Here is an 18,405-nt window from a genome sequence, read left to right as displayed (position 1 = left end):
GGGTAAATTTTATGGCAAATGGATTATGTATCTCAATAAAGCTGTTTACGAAATAGTGACTTAAAACTGATGTCCCTTTTCTTAAAATTTAAAAACTGACGGCCAAAAGTAGTAGCCTAATGGCTAAAGTCCTCATCTAGCACGCACTGGGATCCCATATGGCTACTGGTTCTAATCCTGGCGACCCCACTTCCCATCCAGCTCCCTGCTTGTGATGTGGGAAAGCCGTCAAGGATGTCCCAAAGCTTTAGGACCCTGTACTCGTGTGGGAGACCCAGAAAAGGCTTCTGACTCCTGTCTTCAGATCAGCTCAGCTTCGTCCGTTGCAGCCACTTGGAGCAGCTACTTCAGGAGTGAACCAGTGGAAGGAAGATTTCTACAGTTATAATAAACGTAGATTGTATAGAGGAGAGATTTTGTTGTTTAAGGCAGCTTAGAGCCAAGTGATGAGATTTAGAGCATTTTGAAACCTCATTCACTCTTTTTTTCCACACTTTTTTTTTCTTCTTTCTTAGTCCATGGATGACAGTCTGATAGCATTCCGCACCCGTTCTAAGATGCCCCTGAAAGATGTCCCCCTGGGTCAGCTAGAGGCGGAGCTCCGTGCCCCTGACATTACTCCAGATATGTATGACCCCAATACGGCTGATGATGAAGACTGGAAGGTGTGGCTAGGGGGACTCATGAACGATGACGTGGGGAATGAAGGTAAGTGGTTGGTTTACAGTTAGTCTTTTATTCATTGGAAGCTTGAAGAATGAGGTATTGGGAGCTGGCGCTGTGTGGGTATCAGGCTAAGCTGCTACCTACAGTGCCAGCATCCCATATGGGCACAGTTTTTTTTTTTTTCCTGGCTGCTCCATTTCTGATCCAACTCACTGCTTCTGGCGAGGGAAGTAGCAAAGGATGGCCCAAGACTTTGGACACTGTACTCACCTGTGAGACCTGGCAAAAAGTCCTGGATGTTGGCTGCTGCCTTTGTGTCGGGTCAGCTCCAGCTGTTGTGGCCATTTGGGGAATGAACCAGCAAATGGAAGATCTCTCTGTCTGTCCTGCTGTCTGTAACTCTGCCTTTCTAATAAAAATAAAATAAGGAATTTAGTGTCGGACTGGCACTGTGGCATCGCTGGTAAAGCTGCTGCCTGCACAGCAGCATCCTGTACCTACTGGTTAGTTTCCCAGCGGGTAAAGCTGTCCCCTGCAGCCTGGAATCCCATGTAGGTGCTGATTAGATTCCTGGCTGCTGTACTTCTGCTTTAGCTCTCTGCTAATGTTCCTGGGAAAGCAGAGGGGACTGTCCCAAGTGCTTGGGAGTAGTGAAGAAGTTCTTGGCTTCAGACTGGCCATTGGAGTTATTTGGGGAATGATCTCCTGGATGAAATTTCTCTTTCTGTGTCTCCTCTCCCTGTGTAACTGCCTTTCAAATAAATAAATTAGTCTTTATTTTTAATCTGTTTAAAGTTTCTTTGGAATTCTTTGAATGTCAGAGGACCTCTCTTGAAATGTGGAAGTAGACATCATACATATCTAAAAAACAAATATTTACTTGAAAGAGTTCTGTGGAGGGAGGGAGAGTGAGAGAGATCTTCCGTCCCCTGGTTCATTTCCCAAATGGCTGCAATGCCCAGAGCTAGGCCAGGTCAAAGCCTGGAGGCCAGAACTCCATCTGGTCTCCCACTTGGGTGACAGGGACCTAAATACTTGTGCTATCTTCTGCTGCGTTCCTAGGCTCATTAGCAAGTAACTGAATCAGGAATGAAGCAGCTAGGATTGGATCTGGTGGTCATATGGAATGCCAGCTTTGCGGGTTACAGCGATAGCTTTGTATTCCACAATACTAGCCATTGTTCTGTATCTGCATATGTGGTTTGAGATCATTTCAGTGCATCAAAGCATTGTGTCAGTTAAAGGCCTTGGTGATGCAAATGGGAGTACTCTGACTATCTGGAGGAAGGCCAAAGTCAGGAGCCCCGTGCTTCTTCCAGGTCTCCCATGTGGGTGCAGGGGCCCAAGCACTTGGGCTATATACTTTTCTCGGGTAGCTGTATTGGAAGTGGAAGATTCTGAATTGAAGCAGTGCCCCTGTGGGTTGCATTCGTTTCAGGTATGCTTATTGTGCTGTGTCTGAGTCTTGTCTCTGCCTCTCAGTCAGTTTCCTAGTGATGCACAGCCTGGGAGACAACCCTCATGGCTTGGTACTTAGGTCTCTTCCATTCATGTGGGACACCTATATTGTGGTTTGGGCTCTTGGTGTCAGCCTGTCCTAGCCTTGGCTATTGATGGCATTTGGGGAGAGAAGCAGTGGGTGGAAGACCTGTTTTTTAGTGTGTGTGGGTGAGGATTTATTGCTTTATTTAAAAGATGCAGTTACCAGGAGAGGGAGAAACAGAGGCCTTGTGTTGGCTGTTTGATTCTCCAGATGGCCACAGCACTTGCATCTGGGCTAGGCTGAAGCCAGGAACTGACAGCTCTATCCAGATACCCCCTGTGGGTGGCAGGGGCCCAAGCGTTCGTACTGGCTTCCACTGCATTGCTCTGTGCTTTATCAGAGTGCTATATTGAAAAAGCAGAGGGGCACGTCATTTTTTTTAAGATTTATTTATTTTTATGGTAAAATCGGATATATAAAGAAGAAGACAGAGAAGAGGATCTTCCATCCGTTGATTCACTCCCCAAGCAGCCGCAACAGCTGGAGCTGAGCCAATCTGAAGCCAGGAGCCTGAAACTTCTTTTATGTCTCCAATGCGGGTGCAGGGTCCCAAGGCTTTGGGCCTTCCTCAACTACTTTCCCAGGCCACAAGTAGGGAGCTGCAGGGAAAGTGGGGTCACTGGATTTAGAGCTGGAGTCCATATGGGATCCTGGTGCGTGCAAGGCAAGGACTTCAGCCGTTAGGCTACTACTTGGGGCCCAGGTGTCCACATCTTGAAAAAGCTCATTAGTGAAACTGGTACTGCAGATGGAGTCTTAAGCAACTGTGCCCCAAATCTTCAACTTCTTGTCTCTGACTCTGCTTTAAAAGAAAAAAAAAAAAAAAAAAAAAAAAAAGCTTAACAATAACAACAAAGAGGCTGCCAGGTAGTGACTTGTAGAAAATATTATAGATATTCAACAGAGAATTCTCTTTCTAAGGAGTAAATATTTTTTATGGTTGAAAGAATTCCACAGATAAATGAAACATTTTATATCTAAGTGGTTGTACAGAAACATTATGTTAGTCTAAGCTGAATATATTTTTTAATCTTCTTTATCTTTGATAATACTCTTTTTTTTAAGATGTATTTATTTTTTTTATTACAAAGTCAGATGGGCCCGGCGGCGTGGCCTAGCGGCTAAAGTCCTCGCCTTGAACGTGCCGGGATCCCATTGGGTGCCAGTTCTAACCCCGGCAGCTCCACTTCCCATCCAGCTCCCTGCTTGTGGCCTGAGGAAACAGTGGAGAACAACCCAAAGCTTGAGGACCCTGCACCCGTGTGGGACCCCCAGAAGAAGTTCCTGGATCGGCGCAGCACCTGCCGTTGTGGTCACTTGGGGAGTGAATCATCTGACGGAAGATCTTCCTCTCTGTCTCTCCTCTCTGTATATCTGACTTTGTTGTTTTTTTTTTTTTTCTTTTTTTTTTTAAGATTTATTTATTTTTATTACAAAGTCAGACATATAGAGAAGAGAGACAGAGAGGAAGATCTTCCATCCGATGGCTCACTCCCCAAGTGAGCCGCAACAGCCGGTGCTGTGCTGATCCGGGAACCAGGAACCTCTTCCTGGTCTCCCACATGGGTGCAGGGTCCCAAAGCTTTGGGCTGTCCTCGACTGTTTTCCCAGGCCACAAGTAGGGAGCTGGATGGGAAGTGGAGCTGCCGGGATTAGAACCAGTGCCCATATGGTATCCCAGGGCGTTCAAGGCGAGGACTTTAGCCGCTAGGCCACTGTGCTGGGCCCTAAGCTGAATATTTTTACAATTGTTTATTTATTTCAAAGTCAGAGTTAGAAAGATCTTTAATCTACTGGTTCACTCCACATGGTGGAGTTCCTTCAGTGTCTGCCACATGAGTTCAGGAAGCCAAAGACTTGAACCGTGTGTGTTTTTTTAAGGTTTATTTTCATTTTCTTGCAAAGTCAGATACACAGAGTGGAGGAGAAATAAAGATCTTCCATCTGTTGATTCAATCCCCAAGCAGCTCTAACGGCTGGAACTGTGCTGATCCGAAGGCAGGAGTCCGGAGCCTCTTCCAGGTCTTCCTGGCAAGTGCAGGGTCCCAAAGCTTTTTGACGTCCTTGATTACTTTCTCAAGCCAGAAGCGGGGGGTTGGATGGGAAGTGGAGTCGCAGGAACATAACCCAACACTCTTTTGGTATCCTGGCTCGTGCAAGACAAGTATTTTAGCCACTAGGCTACTGTGCCGGGTCTTTGAGCCATATTTTATTGCTTTCCCACGCACATTAGCGAGGAGCTGGATGCGACGTGGACAGCCAGGATATGAACCAGTGCCTATAGTGGGATGCCGGTGTTTTACACAGCAAGCTACACCACAGCCCTGGCACCATATAAACTGAGTATAAATGTTAACGTAAGGACTCACCAGGCCCCCTTGTGATGGCTCAATTGGCTAAATCTGCAATCCCTGGGATCACATATGGTTGCTGGCGCATGTGTCTGCTTGCTTCTTCACTTCCTGTCTAGCTCCCTGCTTGTGGCCTGGGAAAGCAACAGAGGATGACCGAAGGGCTTGGGGTCTGGCACCCTCATGGGATAACTGGAGGAAGCTCTTGGCTCCTGGCTTTAGGTTGGCTCAGCTGTGACCATTGTGGCAACTTGCAGAATCAATCAATGGACAGATCTTCCTCTGTGTCTCTCTCCTCTGTCTGACTTTCCAATAAAAATAAATAAGCCTTTTTAAAAAAAATTTACTTGATTTTATCTTTTTGAAAGTTTGAAAGAAGTGACACGTTTGGGAAAGAATGAGAGTGAGTGAGTGATTACTCTAATTTGCTGATTGATGTGTGTAATAGCTTGCGCTGGCCCAGGCTAAACGCTACAGCTCAGAGCTCTATAATGTCTTCTAGAGACCCAAGCACTTGAGCTTTATTCATCACAGAATGTGGTAGCAGGAAACTGGATTCAAAGAGAACTACCTGGCACACAAACCAGCACTCTGACATGGTACCTTAACCTGCTGAACCACATAGCCAGACACTGACATTATAATTAATTAATTGCTGCTTATTTGAAAGGCAGTGTGACAAAGGAGGAGCTCCCATACCCCCAGTGCCCACAGCGTCCAGGGCTGGACCAGTTGGAAACTAGGAGCCAGGATCTTGGTTCCTGTCTTCCACGTGGCTATCAGGGACCCAGCTATTGGAGGCCTCACTTGCCGCCTGCTGGGATGCTCACTAACAGAAAGCTGGAGTTGGCAGCAGAGCCAGAACCCCAGCCCACTCTGTTGTGGCATGGGGCTGGGCTAAGCAGTGTCTCAGCTGCTGTGCCAGATACATGCCCCAGTAATTGCATTGAGTTCCAGTCTCCTGGCTTTTGACTCTTATCAGGGACTGTAGATGGCATTTCTGGAATAAGTACTAGCTAGACATCTCCTCATAGTCTGTTTCTGTATGCCTGTTATAATTTGTTAAAGAAAAAACAGTGTATGTACTATATGGAAAAAGATGATTGCTGAGTTAAAACTGCTAAATTTTAACTGCAAGTATGAATTTAACATTGGGAATGAGTGTCTGGAACTTTTTCTTTCTTAGATGAGGCCGATGATGATGATGACCCAGAGTACAATTTCCTGGAAGATCTTGATGAACCTGACACCGAGGATTTCCGCACTGACCGGGCCGTGAGAATCACCAGTGAGTCTGTTGAGAGGCTGGCTCTCGACTGTTGCCCATCTACTTTAGTTGACGTTTGTAGATTTCTGGGGGTGGAATGTTGGTTCATCCAAATAAGAACCTTTCCTTCTCTTCTGTCAGTGTTTCCATGATTCTTTCAATTTAGATGTATATTCAGAAAGCCTCTCAGATTCATTTGTATATTCCACAGTCATGTATTGAGCCATTACTGTATGTCAAGATTAACAGTTGGGTTACTAAGATGAGTAAGGCAGGGTCCCTGTCCTGTAAGTCAACTTTGCAGGGAGTACACACAGAGGAAGTTTTACTGCACAGTGATAGATGGTAAGTCCTTTTTGCATATGCGAGTGGCTCAGAAGTTGCTGTCCAGTGAACCAGCACCCATATGGAATCCCAATGCATGGAAGGCAAGGACTTAGCCACTAGGCTATTGCGCTGGGCCCATCTACTTTACTTCTTTATCATGGATTTGAAAGTCATGTGGACAAGTTAAGGGGAGAGTAACCTGCTCCCTACAGTGCACATTAGCAAGAAGCTAGATTGAAAATGGAGACAAGACTTGATCCTGCGAATACGGATATAGGATGTGGACATCTCAAACTGTGGCTTAACTCTCTGTGAAATAATACCTACTCTCTCTTGTAGCCTTATGTCATCTGCAGATTTGATCAGTGTGTTTTCTGGGTCTTCTCCGTGATTGAAGGCATATTGAGTGGTTCAGATCTGAAGGCAGGGTGCTAAGACACACTGAGACTTGTCACTTGACTCTATTTGGGACTCTGGGTTGGTACAGGCAACTGACAATGAATTGTCATCTAACCCACATGTTCTACATGGCTTTCCAGTGAAACTTAGGCTTAGTGAGAATAGTGCCCTGTGTCTCTCCTTTGTCTTACAATCTAGAGTAGGCACTGAGGCATGGTTGCAGTTTAGTAAGTGTTTTGGTATAAATGGAAGATAGGTAAGAGGGCTTTGTCAGATGGCTTGCTGAAGAGGTTGCCTGCATAGCATCATAGCATTCTCCCTTGTTGCAAAGTGAAACTATGAAACTAATTTGTACTAACAGCATGCTTTATGCCTTTTTTTTTTTTCCCCAGAAAAGGAAGTGGAGGAGCTGTTTGAAACAGTGAGTAGTGATCTTTGCTTGAGAATGTGAGATGGTGAGAGTAGATTATCCAGCAAGCTCTGTCCTTTGGTCCTGGGAAGTCTTCCCTTCAGAAGTGTGCTGTGACTGAACCATTCTCTTCTTGTCTACTTGGGAAAGAATATAATGGCACAGGAATTTTGCTACCTAGTAAACTATTGATTATTTAAATGCCCATATTTATTGTTTTCAAGGATTTATTCATTTACTTGAAGGTTATAGGGGGAGTGAGAGAGAGAGAGCAATCTCTGATCTGTTGGTCCACTTCCCAGCTGGCAACAGCGTAGAGTGTGGACCTGTTTTGAAGCAGGAGCCAGGAAGGTATGTCAGGTCTGCCGCATGGGTGGCTGGGGCCCCACCATTTGTGCCATCTTCTGGTGCTTCTCAGGGAAATGGATTGGAATTGAAGTAGCTGAAACATGAGGTAGTTCCCCTGTGGGATCCTGGTGCTAAAGTGGTGGCTTGACTTGCTATATACCTCAATGCCAGCCCGTAATGTAGAATATTCTTTGCAAAAATTTTCCTTGTAACCTTTGGATGGTCTCACTAATTACTTGTGCATCTTTTTTTTTTTAAACATCTTCCTTTCCTTTTTTTTTTTTTTTAATGATTTATTTATTTTTATTGGAAAGGCAGATATACAGAGAGGAGGAGAGATAGAGAGGAAGATCTTCCATCCGGTGGTTCACTCCCCAAGCGGCTGCAATGGCTGGAGCTGAGCCAGTCCGAAGCTAGGAGCCTCTTCCTGGTCTCCCACACGGGTGCAGGGTCCCGAAACCTTGGCCCATCCTCAACTGCTTTCCAGGGCCACAAGCAGGGAGCTAGATGGGGAGCGGGGCCACCAGGATCAGAACCGGCGCCCATATGAGATCCTGGCGCGTTCAAGGCAAGGACCTTAACCACAACACTGTCGTGCTGGACCCTATTTGTGCATCTTTGTAATGTATTTTTAGACTATCCTGAGCACAAATGGTATCCTTTCGATATATACATCTCTCTACAGATATTTCCGTGCAGCAGTTTCCGTGTTGTGTTCTTATTGTTACACATGCTTGTCTGAAGGTCTTTCTTCTGGCATACCAGTTACACCCAGCGTGGATTTGTGGGAGTCCTAAGCTGAGGCTGTAATGGAAGGTTCCTCTCAGAGCCAGAGTGGTTCAGGTCTTGTAATGTGTAGCTGTCCGTTTCCCTAGCTACGGTTAGAATGACTTTTCTAGGCTCTTCTCCAGAAAAAGCCTCTTTTTCTTTGTCCACAGTTCCAAGATGAGATGGGCTTCTCCAACATGGAAGACGATGGCCCGGAGGAAGAGGAGCACGTGGCCGAGCCGCGGCCCAATTTCAACACGCCTCAAGCCCTACGGTAGGCTAGCCGATGTCTTTGAGACATAGGATGCAGGAAAGGGTGCTGAGGAAGTGGGATGCACATGTTCCCATCTGGCAGGAGTTTCTGTAGTGATGTAAAGGTGCAGCGGCCTGAGGGGAGTCAGGAGTCAAGCCAGTCTCCTTATGATGGGGCAGTGCGGCTGTAGATCTAGCTGCATCTGTTTGGGAAGGGAGAAAAAACAGTAGCTGGCGTCCACAGCAGCTTCTCTGGATGAGTGTGCTGGAGAAGTGTGTGGGCCTGTGTGTGGCCAGCCACAGAGACAGCCCCCCCAAATCCTGCCCTCAGTTGGGGGACTCATGAGGCACCTGGAGTCATGCCTCCATTGTCTGAAACTCAGGAAGTGGACACATGTGTTACACCATCTGTGATGTAAAGGCTGTAGTGTTTGTGATGGGTTTGCACCTGTGCTAATCTGTTACTGTGCAGTATAAATCAGTATATGGTCAGTACGCAGTATACAGATGATGTCAGGATGCAGTTTGTGTTCTGGGTGGAACACAGCAATGAGCAGATGTGTGGCCACTAATAATTCCTGTGGGCTTTGACTTTTTAGTTTTTCCTTAAAATTTGTACTGAGAGAGATAGAAGTGACCCCATTTCTGTGGGGAGATGATAGAGTGATCCCACTGTTTCACTACCCAAATGCTGACGGTGGCTGTGGGACATGAGCCCAAGTCTGGAGCTGAGAACGGAATACAGCTCACTCACATGGGTTTCCGGGAGCCTGGGCTTGAGCATCCGTGGTGGCTCGTAAGGACTGCATTGACAGGAGGGTGGATGAGGGACCTGGACTTGGGCATTGGTCTGAAGCACTTAAATACAGTTGCCATATATTGAAATTGTTTTCTTAAAACAGATTTTTTTTCCCCTTTACTTGGAAAGGGAGTGTTAGAGAGAAAGGGAGAGTGAGAGTGAGAAGTGTATTGAGAGAAAGATCTGCAGTTTGGTGGTTTGACTTTCACGTGACAGCAACAGTGGGGTTGTGCCAGGGCCAGGCCATTTGGGTGTTCCAGGTTGAAACAGGGACTGAAGCACTTGGGTAACTACTGCTGTGCTAGGCCTGTTAGTGAACTGATCAGCCTCTGGGTTGTGCTGACGCCTGTGTATGTAGCTTTCTTGGGAGGTGGTGGCTTAATGCACTGTGCCACAGAAGCAGCAGCAACAGTTCTTTTAGAAATTTGTTTTTGGTATTTTACTGTGTCTGCTTCTTGCTTTGTACTTGGCAGATCTTTAAATTTTTTTTTAGTTTACTTCTTTTTATTATAGTCATTTTATGATATGGGTCCTTAAGTCCTGTTATTTTCCTTTTCCCCTCCCCAATATCCTCTCCTCATGAGTTTCCCTGTATCATTATAATAGTGTAGTTCTTTTTTTTTAAAAAAAATTTTCATTGTTATCATTTTATGATACAGTTCCATACAACTTGGAATTTCTTCTCTCCTCTCACCAATTCCATCCTCCCTGAGTTTCCCTATAGGATTAATGTAGTATGGTTCCTCATACACAGTCATATGTCCATCACTGTGGGCATGGACAATGCAGAGAGTCCATCATGCCATTGTCAAGATACAGTAAACAGTTTCATTGTGAGTTCATATTTGCTGGAAGCAGAGAATGGCACTGCATTGCATTCCCACATCTGGACATGATAGTCTCCACTACACAGTTACTGTACATTTCCTTAAATGAAAAGCCACAATACAAAATCAATAACAGGAAGAAAAACAGAAATGTGCACATCATGAAGTTCAATAACCTGCCATTAGACATGATAGTCTCCATTACACAGTTAATGTACATCCCCTTAAATGAAAAGCCACCAAAAGAGCAACAACAGGAAGAAAAAAAGAAATTTAAAATTCCATGAAGTTAAATAAAAAGTTACTATATGACTAATGTGTTCTGACGAAATGAAAAAGTAAATCAAGAATCTTCTTGAAGAAAATGATTCTACTGTATGATCTGTGAGTCACTGAAGAATTTAATCATAAAGTGTTTTTGGGTCCAGCGTGGTGGCCTAGCAGCTAAAGTCCTCGCCTTGAAAGCACCGGGATCCCATATGGATGCCGGTTATAATCCCAGTAGCTCCACTTCCAATCCAATTCCCTGCCTGTGGCCTGGGAAGGCAGTCGAGGACAGCCAATGCCTTGGGACCCTGCCCTGTGTGGGAGACCTGAAGGAAATTCCTGGCTCCTGGCTTTGGACCGGTTCAGCTCCGACCGTTGCGGTCACCTGGGGAGTGACTCATCCGATGGAAGATCTTCCTTTCCTTCTCTCTTCCTCTCTGTATATCTGACTTTGCAATAAAACTAAATAAATCTTTTAAAAAAATCAAAATCCATGAGATAGTTTTTTGCCGGAGTCCAGCTCCAGCCGAGAGTTCGGAGCTCGGGAAGGGTGCGTGGCGTCGGCGATAAAGAAAGACACAGACACTGACACTTGGTGCATTCTTGCTATATGCTTTTTTCTCCAAAAGAAGCTGTCCTTTTTATTTACTTAGACACATCACTAGCCTCTGCACAAACGTTTGATTTTTTATCTTTAACTTTAGAACTAAGACAGCATACACAGATGTCCAATTAATTTTTACTTCATGGTCAACCAGGTGCTTTTAAAGATAATTCTGTAAGTTACTATAATCAGTTTCTTTAAAGTAAACCATTATTCATTCTTCAAAAGTAGCCATTAGGTGACAGCCAGAACTCCAAGGCCGAGGCACAGATGGTTACCTACTAATCAGTAAAACATTCCTACCTACTACATTTTATTTCCACAACTTATCTATCACATAATGGGAAAGATACATCAAAAGAAAAGAACATAAGGATCTAAGGCAAAAAGTTTCAAACATTAAGTCCCCCTACAACTGCAAACCCTACAACCCCATAAACAATTAAACAATAATCAAAAGTATATCTCTGTGATATTAGTAGAATTGCCCTATATTTCCTCTAGTTAAAAAATTATAAAAACGGCTAAAACAGCTGCATTTTCTATGCTCTAAAAGTTGCAAGGACAGGCTAACCTTTAAGGTTACAGTAACTATATTTTTTTTGCCATAGCAGTTTCCACTCATACTCCCATCAATTCTGTTAGTCTGTAAAATTCTATTAAGCCATTTCCCAGAAGGCATGCTATATGTCTGGGCCAGATTTCAGGACAATGGGTAGGCACACAACAAGGTGTCCAGAAATGGCATGGGTTTAATTGCACTCCTGTGCACAGTTAAAGGCCCACTCAGAAAGACATTATCAGTAACATTAACTCTCAAGCTCATATTACTTGCCAAAGCCATCTCACAGGGGCAAACAATGCCTCAATAGATTACAGGATTCTTAGTGGGGTGCTTGAGTGTCTATGCAAAAGGGTGGTGAGACTGCATCAAGGTGGTCAGAGAGAAATCCGCCGGGCCCTGCCAAACAGCTGGAAGCTCCCCCGGGCCCTGCCAAGCAGGGGAGCTGTTCTCTTCACACCTTCGTGCCATCTACACCTACTGCACAGTCCCCTGCAGTTTTTTTTTTTTATCTTTATTGGTGAAATGTGTCTGCTGTAGGCAACAAATGATGGGTTTTGTTTTTTTAATCCAGTCTACTTATATGTTTGATTGATGAGTTTAAGCTGTTTACCTTCAGGGTTAATATGAATGGATGGTAATTTGGTCCTTTCATTTTAGCAATGGGTTGTTCATTGGTTTAGTCTTCTGTTGTTATTTTACTGGGATGTTCTTTGCATTTGCTTTTTGTTTTTGTGGATGCTGTTTATGTTCTCTGTCAAGAGAACATCTTTATGTATCCTTTGTAGGGCAGGTTTGGAAGGGACATACTCTTTTTTTTTTAATTATTTATTATTTAACTTCATTAATTACATTGTATTATGTGACACAGTTACATAGATACTTGGGTTCTCCCCACCCCTCCCCAAACCCTCCCACCATGGTGGATTCCTCCACCTTGTTGCATAACCACAGCTGAAGTTCAGTTGAGATGGAAGGGACATACTCTTTTAACTTTTCTTTACTGTGGAAGAATTTTATATCATTTTCAGAGACAAAAGAAAGCTTTGCTGGCTATGTTATCATTGGCCGACAGTTTTTTTGTTTGTTTGTTTGTTTGTTTGTTTTTAGTATCTAGAATATGTTGCTCCATTCTCCTCTTGCTTGTAGAGATTCCTGTGAGAGGTCTCCTGTGACTTTAATTGGCATTCCTGTGTATGTCAGTTGATTTTTTTTTTCATGTGCACATTTAAGAATCCTTTCCTTATGTTCAATTGAAGAGAGCTTGATTATCGTGTGTAGTGGTGAAGATAGCTTTGGTAAAACCAGTTGGGAGTTCTGTGCCCCTCCTGGATGTTGTTTCCCAATTCTTTCTCTGGATTAGGGAAATTTTCCCTTATTATTTCATTAAATGCACTTTTAAACTCAGCTTCTCTTTTTGCACCTTCTGGGACTCCCATAACTCTTCTATTTGGCCTTTTAATAGTATTTTTCAGTTCTTGAATACTTTTTTTTTTTTAGCTTGACGCAGATCTGTTTCTTCCTTTGTGCTCAACAGATCTTTAACTTTTTTAAAAAAAAGCAGCAAAAAGAACAAAAACAATACCCCCAGAAATATCAAAAGTAGTGGCGTCTGCGTGGTGAGGGTAATGGGAGTAGCTAGGTTCCAGTAGGAACAGCAGATAAATTAATGAACAAGCCTAGAAGAAGAATAAATGAAGAATTAATGAGAATTAAAGAAGAATTAAAGAGAATTAAAGAAGAATTAATGAAGAAGCCTAGAAGCAGGAGCCTAGAGATCCCTGTGTTGGGACTTAGTTCATCAATGTAGGATTCTGTCTGCTTGGAAAGAGAAAGAATAGTCTCTTTTCAAGGCACGGGCCGAATTGATCATTGACCAGGCAGGACTGGCAGCCCAGCGTGCTTCTTAAAAAAGGTGCACTTGGGCCCGGTGGCGTGGCCTAGTGGCTAAAGTCCTCGCCTTGAAAGCCCCGGGATTCCATATGGGCGCCAGTTCTAATCCCGGCAGCTCCACTTCCCATCCAGCTCCCTGCTTGTGGCCTGGGAAAGCAGGAGAGGACGGCCCAAACCTTTGGGACCCTGCACCCGCGTGGGAGACCCGGAAGAGGTTCCTGGTCCCGGCATCGGATTGGCGCGTACCAGCCCGTTGCGGCTCACTTGGGGAGTGAATCATCGAATGGAAGATCTTCCTCTCTGTCTCTCCTCCTCTCTGTATATCCGGCTTTCCAATAATAATAAAATCTTTAAAAAAAAAAAAAGGTGCACCTGCTGTTAAAGAGGCGGCAGCCAAGGGGCAACTTGAAGCAATGGAAGAAGAGAAAGCTCACATCCCAAACATTTGGATTCTCATCCAGCTCTTTCTCTGTGAAACTGACATTTAGTCTCTTCAGTTCCCCTCTAGAGAGAGTGAGAGCTGGACCAGATGACCTAGAGGCTCGCAAACACAAGATTAATTGCTGCTGGCTAGGTGTTGTGGTGCAGCATATTAAATGACCGCTTGTCACAACAGCATCCAACATAGGTGCTGGCTGGAGGCCCGGCTGCTCCACTTCCCATTCAGTTCCTGGCTCATGTGCCTGGGAGAGCAGCAGCTGGTGCTGTGGGCCCTTGGGTTCCTGCTACCCTCGTGGGAGATGCCATCATAGTTCCAGGGTCCAGGCTACTGAACTTCACCCTGCTGTGACCTCAGCCGTTTGGGGAGTGACCCAGCAGGTGGAAGCTCTCTTTCTGTTTCTCTCTCTTTGTAAACTCTGCCTTTCAAATTAATAATAATAAAAAAAATTATTACTGTTTAAAAAAAGGAAAAAGAATAGTCTCTGAGCTGTGAGTTGTAGAAGTATGAAGCAGGTGGGTGCTGTTGGTGCAGTCAGTCCACTGTTGTCCAGGGCGTGATGCAGGGTGGGACAGCGGGGCTTCTGTCAGGAGATGCGGTGTGTGTGCACTCACTGGACTGTAAGCATGGGCGTTCAGGAGCATGGGAGTGTTTTTCTGTGTTTAAGCAATTTATTTTATTTTTTATTTGAATGGCAATGTTACAAAGAGAAACAGAGATTTTCTTGGCTGAAGCTGGAGCTAGGATTTTCTTCTGAGTCTTGCAGCTTGGTGCAGGGGTCTAAGAATCTGTGCACGTTTTGCTGCTGTTCCCAACAGACTAGTTGGGAGCTAGATCGGAAGTGGAGCAACTGTGACTCCAACTGTTGCTCTTATGGGAGGTTGTCAGCGATGACGTAACTGAGTACAGCACAGTTCTGGCCTCCAAATTCTATGCTCTGGTGAAAAATACATTTATAATTTTGAATGAGATTACATGTTGCTCGTTCAATATGTCAGTATCTCAGAAAGGTGGTTTATTGTGCAAGACAAAACTATTAAAAATAGGATATCACAAAACTTGTGGTTGAGATCTGTCTCTGAAAGAGATACTATTTATTAGGCTGCTGGTGCAACCTGAGTTCTCCTGTGCACGCATATGCAAAAAAACTGCTCACATCTGTGGGTATAACTGTTAAATTCCTGGAATCACAGGGTCTGAAAACTGATCCCTGAATTCAGCCTGTGTCTTTCTTGGAACTGGCAAATAAATACTGAACCACAGAACCATCCCTTCCTGCCTCTCAGGGTGCCTATTTGGAGGAAGCTAGAATAGAAGTGGAGCTGTGACTGGAACCCCGTCACTCCAGCATCGCATGTTGTCTGCCAGACCAATTCTTTTTTTTTATTTCTGGTACTTTAATGTTGCAGTAGAAGACCTCTCTCAGAAAAACAAACTGACTAGTTTGTTCTAGCTCTGTGGCTGTTTTGTCATCCAGATGTTTCTCTGCTGCTAGACTTTTATCCAGGTTCTTCTAGATATTTTCTGTGTGTTGGTTGAGTAATGAAGGTGGTATATGATGGGAGCCAAGGTAGCTCAGAATCATCTTCTTTGAATCGATACTAAAACATTTGGGAAAAGCTTTGAACAAGGCTTGAGGTTTGACTTGGCTCAATTTGCCTTTGCGGGTCAGTGGTCAGTTGTTGAGGCTGTCTTGACACACTATTTGAAGGGCTTGTGTGTGTTGCGGAGCTAAGGAACTGTGCATAATGAGTTATCTCCATTTTGGAGTTAGGTTTGAGGAACCTCTGGCCAACTTGTTGAACGAGCAACATCGAACAGTGAAGGAGCTCCTTGAACAGCTGAAGATGAAGAAATCCTCAGCTAAGCAGCCACAGGAGGTAGAGAGGGCTAAGCCTCGGCCCGAGAAGGTTCCTCAGACCCTGATTCTAGACGCAGCCCAGAGGAAGAGACTGCAGCATCAGATGCAGCAGGTAAGACTTCTCTCCCTAATGTGGTATTGAGGATGCCACTGAGTTTTACATAGAAGCTGCAAATAGCAGCTCTGTGAAGGTCAGAGATGGGATCCTAGTACAATTGCAGCTAGGGAACGTCCAATGGTCGCTTTTTTTTTTTTTTTAAAGATTTATTTATTTTATTACAAAGTCAGATACACAGAGAGGAGGAGAGACAGAGAGGAAGATCTTCAACCCGATGATTCACTCCCCAAGTGAGCCGCAACGGCCTGTGTGTACCGATCCGAAGCCGAGAACCAGGAACCTCTTCCGGGTCTCCCACGCGGGTGCAGGGTCCCAAAGTTTTGGGCCTTCCTCGACTGCTTTCCCAGGCCACAAGCAGAAAGCTGGATGGGAAGTGGAGCTGCTGGGATTAGAACCGGCGCCCATATGGGATCCCGGGGCGTTCAAGGCGAGGACTTAGGGCACTAGGACACGCCTCCGGACCCTTTTTTTTTTTTTTTTAAGATTTATTTATTTTATTACGAAGTCAGATATACAGAGAGGAAGATCTGAATGGTCACTCTTGCCACTCAACAGGTCATCATATTCATTCCTTTATGGCTCAGGCAAGAAAGTTTGTCAGCACCCTGATGGTGTTTCACAGCTGCAGGTTTTGAAAGGGACCTTTTGTAACCCAATCTGAAGTGGGATAGCATCACCAGCAGGAGGAATATTTTATTTTGTCTCATCTCATTCCCTTGGGTGTATCATTTTGGTGAGGAGAACGGTGTCTATGGAACGCACACCAAGATCGTGTGTGTGTGTTGTGTTAATGGGCTCTCCAGAAAGCCAAATGTGTGAGAAAGTTGCAGATGTCTTAGTAAGATGTCTCTAGTTCCTGAAATGGCAGCATCATGTCACCTTATTCTTTTCCCACTTATTCTTTCCCCAGCATGTTCAGCTCTTGACGCAAATCCACCTTCTTGCCACCTCCAACGTCAGTCTCAGCTCGGAAGCTAATACCACCAAGATATTTCTTGTAAGGTTCCAGATATCCATCGCTAAGTCTAAATTCAGTAGAATGTGAAAGTAGGTTGGGGTGTGGGCTTTGTGGCACATTAGACAAAGCCACTGCTTGGGATGCATGTGAAGTGTTAAGTCTTTCCTGGATTCTGAGCATCATCCTGAGCGTGAGGCTCACATGTCTAATCAGGCAGGAGACTGAGTGTGTCACAGACAGAATCCCCGAGTCCTTGAGGACTCAGTAGAGGGTCTTCATGGCACAGTGTGAGTTTTCAGCTGGTGGTAGGATGACAGCTAGTGTGGGGCAGAGGGCTGCTGGGTTGTATTGTCTGGAAGTGTGTTCAGTACCCACTGTGTGCTTTGTTCTCAGAAAGAGCTGGGAGTCTTTGCCCAGAGTTCCATCGCCCTTCACCAGCCGCTGAACCCCACGTTTCACACGTTGTTCCAACCGTGTAACTTGATGGGAGCTATGCAGCTCATTGATGACTTCAGCACACATGTCAGCATCGACTGCAGTCCTCGCAAAATTGTCAAGAAGCCTGGTAGGGGACAGATGTGTCACCTTTGAGTTTTTGCTTGCAGTGAGAGTTGAGAGTCTTGTTTCCTAGACAGTTTCTGTGTGTAATGTCCTAGGAATGAAGAACACAGGATCTTTCTTTCTTTTCTTTCTTTCTTCCCTCCTTCTTCCCTCCCTCCTTCCCTCCCTTCCTTCTTTCCTTCCTTCCTTTCTCTTTTTGTTTTTCTTTCTCTTTCCCTTTCTTCTTTCTTTGCTTACTTCCTCCCTCCCTCCCTTCCTCCTCCCTTTTCTTCCTTGCTTCTGTCTCTCTCTTTCTTTCTTCTGTTTGTTTATTTGCTTGTTTTATTGGAAAGGCAGATTTACAGAGAAGGAGAGACGAAGAGAAAGATCTTCCCTCCACTGGCTCACTCCCATGTAGCTGCAATGGCTAGAGCTGAGCCGATTTGAAGCCAGAGTCAGGAGCTTTTTCTGGTTTCCTTTGTGGGTGCAGGGTCCCAAGGATTGGCCCATCCTCGACTGCTTTCTCAGGCAACAGGCAGGGAGCTGGAAGGGAAGTGGAGTAGCCGCAATATGAACCAGTGCCCATATGGGAAGCCTGTTCATGCAATGCGATGACTGTAGCCACTAGGCTACTGTGCTGGCCCACAGGATGTTTCTACTTTCTTCCTTCTCTCTTTTTTCCTTGGTTTGTGCTTACTTTTGAGGTGCTGGAATCATATTAATATTTGGGCTTAGGTAAGATTAGGAGGCAGTAGACAGAATGGTGTGTGAAGGAAAAAAAAGTGGACTCAGGGCTAAGAATTGGAGTACATTGGGCTTAAGCATTAACAGGTTAACTTGGTGGTTGGTAATCAAGATGGATGTCACATGGTGAAGACTGGTTGTGTTTAAAGTTTTCTCTTTGAGATTAACTCATGTTTCCCTTAGTGATTACAGGCATGTTTCTCCAATTTGAGTGAAATGTGGATGTTGGAGTTAGTAAGAGGGTTTTAATCAATTTGCAGGTTTAGTTTCTGTGTTTTTTAGTCAGTAACTTGTAAGAACATGTTTGCTGCTGACTTTAAGCCACGTGTTTACTTTTTTTTGTTTACTTTTGCTTCATGGTTTAGCCAAGTAGTTGTGGCTGGTTTTGAAATTGCATTTGTTTTTGGATTTGAGTTAAAATGTTTGTATCTTATTGTTAAATTGAGTATGTAAAGGAATCTTC

The 18,405-nt window shown here is 44.6% G+C and overlaps 1 protein-coding gene across 9 annotated transcripts in view; it reads left to right on the top strand.

Moving 5' to 3' along the window:
* Nucleotides 1-18,405, top strand: part of GON4L (gon-4 like) — a 139,892-nt gene that overhangs the window by 82,034 nt on the left and 39,453 nt on the right. For 6 of the 9 annotated variants that reach the window (XM_058660401.1, XM_058660400.1, XM_058660403.1 and 3 more), the window contains 7 exons: nt 516-708; nt 5,747-5,848; nt 6,946-6,974; nt 8,249-8,352; nt 15,496-15,694; nt 16,611-16,697; nt 17,052-17,223. In XM_058660401.1, the coding sequence (XP_058516384.1) occupies nt 516-708; nt 5,747-5,848; nt 6,946-6,974; nt 8,249-8,352; nt 15,496-15,694; nt 16,611-16,697; nt 17,052-17,223 (886 nt within the window). Of the gene's footprint in view, nt 1-515; nt 709-4,426; nt 4,567-5,746; nt 5,849-6,945; nt 6,975-8,248; nt 8,353-15,495; nt 15,695-16,610; nt 16,698-17,051; nt 17,224-18,405 lie in introns of those variants that run through there. The other 3 variants (XM_058660406.1, XM_058660407.1, XM_058660405.1) reach the window with 2 other exon arrangements.

This window comes from Ochotona princeps, chromosome 2 (assembly GCF_030435755.1).
Source record: "Ochotona princeps isolate mOchPri1 chromosome 2, mOchPri1.hap1, whole genome shotgun sequence".
NCBI classification, from domain to species: Eukaryota; Metazoa; Chordata; class Mammalia; order Lagomorpha; family Ochotonidae; genus Ochotona; species Ochotona princeps.
The sequence above is the reverse complement of the archived record's forward strand: the minus strand, read 5'-3'. Positions and strand labels throughout refer to the sequence as shown.